Raw genomic sequence first — 11,229 nt, 5'->3', positions numbered from 1 at the left:
ATGGCTGCCAGGCCCTGTGAAAATGGCTCTGGTCAGTACCACTGCACCCACACCAGCCAACGTCTTGAAATCAGCTACATACTGGTCCTGATTATGCTTGGAAAAGTCTTCCTTGATTTCTTCATGTTGCAAATTAAGCCAAGAGCTGTGAAAGTCAGTTTTATGGGATACTTCTGCGTTTCAGTGGCACTTCTTGATTTCACACTGCTGCTGAGCCTGTGTTTCATTTTCTGTTTTGAGGACTTTGCGCTCTGGGGCGTGCGATTCACCGAGTACCACATCTGCCTCTTCACCCAGATCTGCTCTCTGACCTACGGCCTTGTGCCTTTCCCAGTGTACCTGCTGGCTGCTCTGGATTATTATAGCACCGTCTCCCACACATCCCAGCTCCCTACAAGAGCTCGGAAGTTACTTTATGGATTTGCCGTGGTGGTTATATGGATTTCTGGGTTTTTTTGCACTGTCCGAGTTCCTGCTGTCTCTGAAGAGCTGCAGATGCAGAACAGTGTTTCTCCTTCCCAGTGCCCTGTCTCTGGCAGCTGGCAGAGCTCCTTGGTGTCGTGGGTCATGGTGCTGCTGCTGGGCACGGCTGTCCTGGCTTGCTGGAAGGAGGTGACAACCATGCTGCTGTCTGCCAGGCTCCTCTCCTTTTCCAGCCAGCCTGTGCTGATGTTCCCCTACGAGCCTAACACCAGCACTTGCTGTAAGTGGCAGCTCCTGAGCAGGCTCCTCCTGTGCTTCCTTGGCACTTGGGCACCGCTTGTTGTTCTGCAGGTGGTGGTTCTGCTCCTGGGTGTGCAGATCCCAGCCTATGTGGAGATGAACGTGCCCTGGCTGTGCTTCATCAACAGCTTCCTCCTGGCAGCAGCCTACTGGTGCCGGTGCCACGATGTGGAGCTGACAGAGGAGGGGTGGTGCACAGACCCCTTTGTCAGCTGGAAATTCTGCTTTATGCCGTTCAACAATGAAAGCACAAAGCCAGCTGATAAGCCAGGCACAGTAATTGTCATCTGTTGATGAAAGGGCTGCAAAGAAGCAGAACTCTGATGTTGGGTGGCCAGGTCCTTGCAGACAACACAAGGAAACATCTGCAGAACTTCACTCCATAGAAACAAGTCCAGTGTCCAGCAATACTCCAGTGAATATTGTACTGCAAGCACTGCCAGGCCAGGGAATTCAACTTCAAATTACATGTTTAAAAAAACACTGCTTATATAGGGACAAGTTTTCAGTCATTTTTCTGACTAGAATTCTACACTTCCTTTAAATGGAATTATCTCAGGTTTTACAGTACAAAATGCAGTAACAGCTTGAAGGCTGGAGTTAGATACAGATGCTGACCTAAGGTTCAAATGACTTTTAGAAGTGTGTTTTTTGTTGTTAAAATGTGGATTTTTGTCAGCTGGATGGAAGGTAAGATTTGCTGTCTGTTTAACAAGAAATAACTTGTTTTAGTTAAAGTTACGACTCCTACAGGAATAGAAATTTTTATAAAATTGTACAAAACCAGTGCAAGATGTGCACCTTCCACAACCTCAGAAGAGGTGCTGTTTCATTGTTCCTTTGCTGCTGCTCCTCTAAGATACATGAACATATTAAATAATTGAAGCAACAAGCATCAAGGTTAGCTGCTAGACATAAATGCATGCCCAAGGTTCAAGAATGTTTCAAATTAAAAAATAGCTTATTTTGATGCCAAAATTACTTTAAAATAGTTAAATATGAAGTGGGACTACTTCAGCAAGGAAAGAATTAGTCAGGCTTCTAGCAAAAATACTCTCAATTTTCAAATTCTTAGAGTTTTACAACGGACTTGATTTGATTTTGTATAAGATAAATAAATGATACACAACCAAAGCAGACAAATGAAATTAGCATTTATTTCTGAAGCACTAAACTCACAATACAATGTTGTATTGAAAGAGAAACTAAGTAAATGATGCTGTAGGTTGGTTAACTGTCCCCCAGACCCACAGGGAACAATGATTTCACACAAGAATACTCATTAAGAAAACTCTGCAGATAACAAAAGGTGCAATTACAAGCAAGTTTAAGCAGCATAGTATAAGGTGCTTTGTTTCAGCATTTGTAGGATGGATTCACCCATTAACAGACAGATTGAAGAAATGTCACTTTTACAGATCATAAATGAGAGAATCTAAAATTCATTCACATGCTAGTTGGTAATAGGAAAGTGCTTCTTAAAAAATGATTCACAAAGTGAAGATCATAGTTTTACATAGCTCATTGTGTGCTCTTCAACTGTAAAATTTAAATTTTGGGTAATAATTTATTTTATTATATATCAATTACAGAGATAGATTTAATTGCAGAATTTAATACTACATGGGTTAAATTTTCTTATAAAAGAATATTCCAGTATTTCACTCCATAAGAATACACAATAACATCTCGATCATAAATTAATCTTTGATTTCTGAAACATACCAAATCTGATTATTTTGATTTATTACTTCACCCCACATAGTGCTTCTTTCACCCACAATCTGTGGTAAATTGTAAATTTCTTTGAGGTTTCTGTGTTCAAAAGGGGACAAGCATTTTTCAGCAGTAGAAAATGGTTTTGGGGGAAATCCTGGTTAAAAGGCCATCAAAAGCACAGTAAATGATCGAAAACTGAATTTTAAAACTAGTGCAATAAGAGGAGGCAATGCTTAGCAATATAGTTTGAAGTGTTTGGCACCACAAATTATTTCATTTTTTATGCTGGAAAATGTACTTGGAGGAAATTCTATTTCCATGTTAAAAGTAGGAAAACACATGCAATGTTAACTGGAAAAACAGCCCTAAGCAGTCTCTTCCTGCTCCCTCAAACTGTAATTGCTGTTAGTTAGTGCTGGAGATGCTATAGGATAAACCATGGCTAAACACAGCATTTCTTCAGGTTTTATAGAAACTGGACACCCACTGAAATGGGGCTGAAAAAATATTTACAAAACCTAATTCCATTTAAAAATCAGCAAATACATCAACTATAGGAATGCACCAGGCATTTCAGAATCATGAAATAACTAATTCCTACTGACTCGGCAGGCAGGGGGAAATTCCTCTTTTAAAGTTCATTCAACAGCAGATGAAGGAAAAGCTATTTTCAAGTTCATTTCAGGTGTGTTTTGCATGATAAGTCTCACCCTTCTGAATCTCTAACATGCAAAGAGCTGGAACTGCAACCAGTTGGGTGAGGCTGCTGACATGTTTTATTTATCAGTGTGGTTCAGCTTCCCAAGGCCTAATTAAAGTTTACACAACCCCATCTGCCCTAACGTGCCAGAATTCCTGTAGCTGCTGCAGTGCTCCTAAAGCCACTTGAAGTTTTTAACATTTTTTACAGGGAACCCACAACATGGAGCCAAAGCAAATATTAATGGATTGATGTTACATCACTGTATCACTTGTCAAATTTATTCTTACTTTTTGTGGAAAAGTGCCAAAAAGCATCAACTTTTAGGCTATCACCTCCATCAAGGGGGCAACAGTGGCACTGCAGGTCTCCAGCAACATCCAACTGTGGTGCCTGAGCCTGCCAAAATGACTGTTTGAAAATATATTAATGGTAACTCTCTTTGCCCACTTTTATCCTTGGCATTCATGGAGGGAGACACCAGCTGTGCAGTGATCTCCATCCTACTGCCTTCCTAGCAATTGTGTCTCTTCCTCTGCATTTTTTTAATCTGGTGCTTCTGCACAGTCCCAACACTGGTGCCTGAACCATCCCTCTCTAGAACACTGTGACAGTTTCACTGCCAGAGAGGACAGAAGCTGTGCCAGGAAGCTGGAAATACCTGAAATAAAAGAACTACAGATAACCACTGCTACATCTCCTCTGTACATCACTTCTTGTGCTGTGCCAGCAACTAATGGCATTACACCATTCAAATACCTTACAGTATTGATACTAATGCTAACAGCAGCTAAAGTGTTAAACTTTTATGGGAGACTTCTGTACTTTTATCATTTAAAGAATCTCTTACAAGTCAACATTGATTTTAATGAGATATTCTATGTGTTTTCAACTCTGAACAGAGTATTTGGCACTCAATGCTAAAACCCTTCATCTTTACACACATCAGTACTGGCTTGTTCATTCTATAACACAAAGACCACTTGGAAAGGAAGTTGGGTGTGCAGAATCCCTCATTGTTCTTTCCAAAATTGAATTTGCAAAAAGCTCCCAGAGGATGGAAGCGTGCTGGCTGGGTGGTGGAGGACACCACAAGGCTTCCACAGGCTGCTTCACTCACAAAGCAGATCTACCTCATGAATCAAAGACATTTGTGCTTCAAGCCTAATCCCATAATCAGCACAGATACCCTGATTATTACCCAGCAACAACACCACAAGCCTGTCAACAACCCCACATACCCAAGCAGTGCTTCATAAACACAATTAAATGCTCCTTCAGTGTTATGCATTGCACTTAAACAGTGTTTATGATCACAATTCTACAAATGCACAACTGTGCTCAAGTTACAATTACTTCTAGACGGAAAAAAAATCCTTTAAAATCTTGTTTTTCTAGCTCCTTACTCTACAGAGTTATCTGGATAATTTAACAGGAATACTTGCTGGAAATGTAAAAAACTTTAACTTGAAATCTGTTCATTACACTGGCTCCCAGAACTGTGCTTCAGAAAAGTTAAATCCATGGCTACAAAAGCTGGACTGTGAGCTTACTCCATATACCTGCAATTACCAGCATATTCATATCTCTGAACTTTGCTTTTTTGATTCCACTTTGCTGTAAGAGATTAGAAAATACTATGCAACCTTCAAGTGAATGAGCAGGTGTGTGTTTTAATGCAGGAGTTACACAAACATGCACAGCAGCTTAGGGTGGGGCCTGGAGCACACGTGGAAGTGCTGACCTTGAGAGCCAGGGGATAAGGCAGGATCAAAACTCCCCAGCCCCCAGAGCTGACACCCAAGGGAGCAAAATGCCACTTTCAGAAGTGGGGAAGGAAATGTCAGATTTCCCAGGAGATGAAGATGGTAAAAACAAACCAGGCTGATTCTCATGGGTTAGGGAACTGTGTGCTCACTGCCTTGGTGCTCAGTCTGTGGCCCAGGCCCTGACTCCATCAGCTCAGACCAGGCACAGCTTCCTGAAAAACCCACACAGCTGGCACTGGAGCATCACTACTGTCTCTTTTTCAAATGTCACCATTTGCAAAGCCATCCAGGTATGTAACTACATAGAACCTTTCAGGTCTAAATAACCTCTCATGACTAAAGGCAAATTCTTTTAAAATTAATTTAATTTAGGCTCATCTTAAATGAACTAAGCATTAAATGAATTTGAAATTTCTTTCTCCTTACAGCATTTCCTGTCTGAAACTACAGCTCACTATGCAAGAGTGACTTGCAAATTAATTCACTATGAACAATTAACACTTTACAGTGAAATTATTCATTGATAGCTCTGCTCATACCTGTTCAACTCAGCATTGAATAGGAACAGGGTATTTAAAACAAAATACTAAAATATTAGCTTCTCTTCATCTCTAATAAACTAATTCAGGTGCATATTAAAAAACTACCCTAGACTGATTGTTTTGCACAGTCATTATCTGGCAGACTAGAACAATCAATGAGGAAATACCTGGTTAATGATGACAAATCTATTTCTAAGTATATGCTAACAGGACATTTCTATACAATACTGGTGAGAAAATAACACTGCAAGCTTTTATACATGCTGAGTTTTAATATGAGCAGTCTCAGTACAATCAGAACTACTCATGTTCTAAATTATGGGGATGTCTAATTATTTGCAAAACCAGGACTCAACACAGCTGTCACTGAATTCTTTGATCACTCAGAGCTGTGGATTTGTCACTGTGTAAGAAATCTGTTGAGCTCTTGAGGTGGAAGTTTCTGCATGGATATTGTGATATTAGAATGACAATATCCATCTGAAACTGGCATTAGCTGTAGCTGCCATGCCAGGCAGTGACACATCACACCCAGCCCAGTCTCACAATGAACTTCATTCAAATTACACTTCAGTGGTTTTGTACCTGAATATTTCCTTCCTCTTCAAGATACAGAAATATTGGAAAAGCTATCACAGATCTGCCTAAACAGGTGGTTTTACCCTTTAATCCTTTCCTCTTCCTGCCACATCTGCAGTTACAAAGGAATTCAATCAGTTCTATCCAAAAGGCTGGATTCCTTTTTGGACAAAGCACAGGTGGAAGTCAAGGGGTAAATACCTGCTTTCACAGGAAAAAAATGAGGAAATAGATGCTTGCAGGACTCAAATCTTGTATTTGAAATGTCTCATTGACAAAAATCTAGCAAAGGTTTACCCTCCATCAAGAACTTCATTTCTGGAAAAAAATATGATGGGTTAATGGGTAAAGAATAGATTTACAATGCAGCCTGTTTAAAACCCCTTCAGACACTCTCTGGGGAGCCAGAACAACTGGCACTTTAAGTCAGTGGAGGCAGCCAAGCTTCCTCAGGGGAGTGCCCCACTCCTGCTGCAAAGCAGGGATGCTGGTACAAGCCAGATGGATCAGGGGAGGCTGCACACCCCTTCTGATCATTCATGTGCCATTCTTTCAAACCCTAAACAAACCCTGAAGCTGAGACAAGCATCACAGTTCTATTCTATTGGATGAACTCTTGACAGACACCTTCAGCCCAGTGCTCTGCAAAAGGGCCTTGCCCTGAGCTAGTGCTGCAGTTTGCATTAAGGAGTAGGGTAGGATGGAGAGAGATGGAGAAAATGGAAGGGAAAAAGCCATGGAATGTATCTCCCTTCTGACCTATTCCTACAGAAGCTGAAATACTGCAAACATCACTGTGAGGGGTAGCCTGCAACACCAGAAGTCTGAATACAGAGAGCAAAATCCCAGGAAATAAAGAGAATAAAAAAGATTTCTTGTAGACATATCCTGGGGAACAAGTGTTAAAATACACTTCAAATCTTTAAAACTTCTTCTTTTGCAAGAGGGTACAGGGTACTAACATGTAGGAAAGCCATGGGAAATAGCAGTATAAGCCTGGGAAAACCTCACCTATCTGAACAGCAAGTGGCCAGTACATAAAATGGTTCTGGAGGACTGTTACTCTAAGTATTATATTGCTTTTTGGAGAAAATTCATAAGCTTCCCAAGTAGACTTCAGCTGCACTTGGAAATTTTTCAGCCTACTTTCACATACAAGTGTGATTTTTAAAAAAAAAATTATTTTATTGACACAGCTACACTGGCAAACACTCCTGCACAAGTGCACTTCTATCAGTAGAGGATGGTATAGCCATGTCCACTTTTAAGTTCCAGTTAATTGCCAAAGTCGCTGAAGAATAAAAAACAAAACTTTCAATATGCATAAGGCCCACATTCTAAGCTGTTGCACTTATGAATATTTAAAGCATAACTCATTATTTGTGGCTCTCCCAAACCCACAGGGAATGTTACATACCAGATGAACAGGACCAGATGTGCCTTACTGGGGTCTGCTCTGGGCTCCTGGCACCTGGCAGTGATTCTGGCTGAGCTGGACACAAACACTAGCTGGAGAAGCTCTCCTGAAAACTGTCTAATAAAGCAAAATGAAAGCAGCCATGAAATTCTCATGCATGTAACACTGATTAACTACAGGTCTGAACAAGACCCCTAAGTCCACATTTTCTAGTACACCTTAAGCCATTATCAAACCACATTTATGTATCCCTACTTTTTACATTGCCTAAGAACAGTACAATCAGAAGACAGATTAAAAATTAGCCAGTGAGATTTCTGTATAAAAATAATAAAACTTTAAGACAAAAGCCAAAGGATAAATATCTAAGATATCTTTAGTCTTCAGTTAGCTCATCAAAACAGAACATATCCTTTAGAACATATGTTACAGATATGCTACACTGTGTATCTTACAGAAATGCTACAAATGGGAACTCACTGTCTCCATCATTTGAGTGTCTTTCAAATGAACATTAGCAAACATTGGAACTTCAACTAAGAAGTTTATTTTACAACAGTAACCGAAAATAGAAAAAGAAAAAAAACCAAAACCAAATTAGAAAGTGCTTAGCAACTTCCCTCCAAAATAAACCCAGGCATCAATTCATCCTCTAAAGCTTTGGTGCCATTTGGGTAGGGGTTCTCACCACATACCAGCGTGCAACTGCAATGTGTTGTCCTAACTTGCAGCTTCAGTGGTTAATAAAAACATTAATAACATCTGCTATTAGCAAGCTCAAACAGCTGTAATTAAGAACAATGATTCTAAGGTTGATCTCCAGAAGGTAATGGTAGAAAATCTGTTAGTGGAAACAAAGCAATAGTCTAATTAAAGGAAAATGAAGCACAGATTTTTCTGTAATTCAAATTTACTCTTTAAGGTCATCAGTTAAATAATATACATATTAATCTGTCTGTCACAAACCTGCCTTTTAGCCAGTGTATGTGCATTGACTCCTTTTGATCTAGGGCAGCAGTTCTCAAACTTTAGGTCATTTCCTCTTTACTTCAGGAATACTGTACAGCCCCCTGAATATCTCCCTACACAATCATATATTATGCATTAATTTGCATAAAATACAAAAAAATACATTATTTGCAGACACATACACATATTTAATTCAAATATACACAATGACTATCAGCACACGTACCCTTCTTTCCCTAAACAAGAGCTTAAGGATCCAGGTCTGTACATAAGGGGAGTGGAGCTGCAAAAGGGAGGGAACAGAAGGACAAAATACATCCATGAACATCTGTGCACAGGTGGTGGGGAAGCAAAGGCCAAGAAGGTGCTGCTGCCTCAGAGCCCAGGCAGCTTCCAAGAGCATCACTAACTGGAGAAATGTATTTGTTCCACAGAGTGTGAGAGAGGGAAGATGGGGGGAGACACTAAAATCCCACCCCTTGGGTCTGCAGCATCCAAGGCAAAATCTCCTGCCAGAGGGACAAAGCAGGGCCCCTGGATATTTCTCTGTCCTGGTCCTCCCAAATTTGCCCTAAACCAGGACATTATCCCAGAGTTGCCAACATTTGGCATTCCTCCTGCTGACCTGCAGCTCCAGGCTCCCTCGTGGCAGCAGCAGCTGCTCCTGCACAAGCTCTGAGGGGACCTCACTGCTCCTTCCTCAGAGTACTGCAAGCACAGCTCACACTGGCCACTGGACAAGGAAAAGGTGCTTGGAAGCTTCCAGTGAGGCAATGGGAATGCACTACAGAAAAAGATGTTAGAAGAGGTATCAAGGAAAAGAACATCTGAGTTATGCTGTCCCTTCTCTACCCCCAGTCTCTAAAGCAACTTGTCTCAACATGAGCTGGTCCTGGCTGCAGTTTTCAGCCCCTCACACCCAGGCATTTGGGAACCTGAACCCCAAGAGCTCACACTCTTCCTCAGGGTCCACTCTGAACCCCCATTTGAGAACTGCTGGTCTAGCTTAACTAGCAGCATGTGAAACTACAAATCTAACACTTAATGCCCCCTTAGTGCATAGCAGCATTCAAAGAGTAAAGTAACATGTGCTTCAGTTACCTCTGGCAGGAGTGTCAGTAGCCTGATCATGAGGATTTTGATGAGACATCTACATGGTTTATAGTATTTTACAGACTTCAAGAAAATACTATAGTGGCAGAGATGAGGGTAAGCCTACATGAGGAAAACCAGCTGCCAACCTACCCCTTACAAACAATTTGCTCAAGACTAAAACAAACTCAGAGAGCACAACTAAATGCATAGCATTTTACTGGTACTAGTGCTTCCACAGGGCCTGTGGACACTTCTGTTAGTTCAGTCCAAACACTGCTGTATGTGGCAAAAATCTTTCAGAATACAGCAACACGATTTAAATGGTGTCTAGATTGGGGTGGGGACTGGGGTGCTAATCATAACTCATAAAATGAAGTACATGTTGGGGAATATCTAACCTACCACAGCATATTTCACTTCATGTTTTTCCATGAAAAATTTCAACTCAAAGCATTACTCAGGCTTTACTACAAACTTATTAGTTGTTGAAAACTACAGAGGACTCCTGGTATAATCAAAGGAACATTTTAAAGTCTTTATGTGGGGAGAGTCCCACCTACTTAACAAAACATCACAGTAACACTCATGCCACAGTGAAGATGTTGGCATATTACTGTTGGTTCTGTCAGTGAGAAACTGTTGGTTAAACCTTCATGTTCACCTCCTAGGATTCTTTCAAGGAATTGATACGTGCACAGATTTTCAATGCAGGTCCAAGCTTAATATTCATTGCACTCATAAGGTGATCCTCCTTCAACAAAAGGAGAGCTTGTCCATCAATTTCTTGTGCTCTAAATTCATCTGCAATATCTTGACAACCTAAAGGCAATAAAAAATATGATTACTGGTTTAGAAATGTCCATTCTTAGATCCAATGTCCACAGCAGATTTTGTCCACACCAGAGCCTTTCAGCAACACATTTTCCAGTGCTCATCCCTTAAGCTTGTTGAACTTAAATTACATGCAAGAGTTCAGTATCATGATGGGAATTCTGAAATAATATGAAAATAATTTTACTACAGCCTCTAATTACACTGTATTTACTGGAGAACTACTCATTGGGAATTTCAAGACCCAGCAAAGACAGAATTTTCATTTCATTAAGAGGAACAACCTCTCATCATTGGAAGAGATTGGGAAAACAGCACTGAAATAGCAATCAGGAACATAATTCAAGTGGGTTCTTTCCAGCAATAAAAAGATACTATTATCTAATGCTATAAATGATAACTATATTATACTGCTCTGTACAGTGAGAACATCCAGATAGCTACAATTTCCAAAAGGAGTTAATTCCATCTGTGTGTTACACCACTGAGCTAAGGAAACAAAGTTTTGATGTATGGGATTTGGCACAACCATCTCATTAAGATATTTATCATTAGTTATCAGAGTGAATATTCTACACACAGCAGTAACTGACTTCACAAGTGCAACTTGAAACTAGTTGGATCTTTTTTCCCCCAAGTTAAACTCATTTTCTCATCATGAAATACCAGTTTCAGGTTACTGAAGATCACAACATTAAAAAAAAGACTCTACATGGGTTGGACTGTCCCAGGTAACTGAGGGCCCCTTGCCACTGAAGAACACTGTGGAAATAAAGGTTCCTCCAAAGATGTTCTGGATATGTGCTGAGCAGGATCAGCCAGTTATGCCTGGCTCTATGGCAGCTCTGTTAGATGGATAAATGTCTTCTCACAACGTCCATGAGA

The 11,229-nt window shown here is 40.5% G+C and overlaps 2 protein-coding genes across 3 annotated transcripts in view; one reads left to right on the top strand and one right to left on the bottom strand.

Annotated features, from left to right (window-relative positions):
* GPR160 (G protein-coupled receptor 160) lies at positions 1–1,017 on the top strand. Its single transcript, XM_066556992.1, has one exon. The coding sequence runs from the start codon at positions 1–3 to the stop codon at positions 1,015–1,017; it is 1,017 nt and encodes a 338-aa protein (XP_066413089.1).
* Positions 1,018–1,860: 843 nt separating this feature from the next.
* Positions 1,861–11,229, bottom strand: part of PHC3 (polyhomeotic homolog 3) — a 31,835-nt gene continuing 22,466 nt past the window's right edge. For both annotated transcript variants that reach the window (XM_066556343.1, XM_066556344.1), the window contains one exon: positions 1,861–10,332. In XM_066556343.1, the coding sequence (XP_066412440.1) occupies positions 10,178–10,332 (155 nt within the window). In that variant the 3' untranslated portion in view covers positions 1,861–10,177. The remainder of the gene's footprint in view (positions 10,333–11,229) is intronic.

This window comes from Molothrus aeneus, chromosome 10 (assembly GCF_037042795.1).
Source record: "Molothrus aeneus isolate 106 chromosome 10, BPBGC_Maene_1.0, whole genome shotgun sequence".
NCBI classification, from domain to species: domain Eukaryota; kingdom Metazoa; phylum Chordata; class Aves; order Passeriformes; family Icteridae; genus Molothrus; species Molothrus aeneus.
This window is presented reverse-complemented; position numbering and strand designations above follow the sequence as displayed.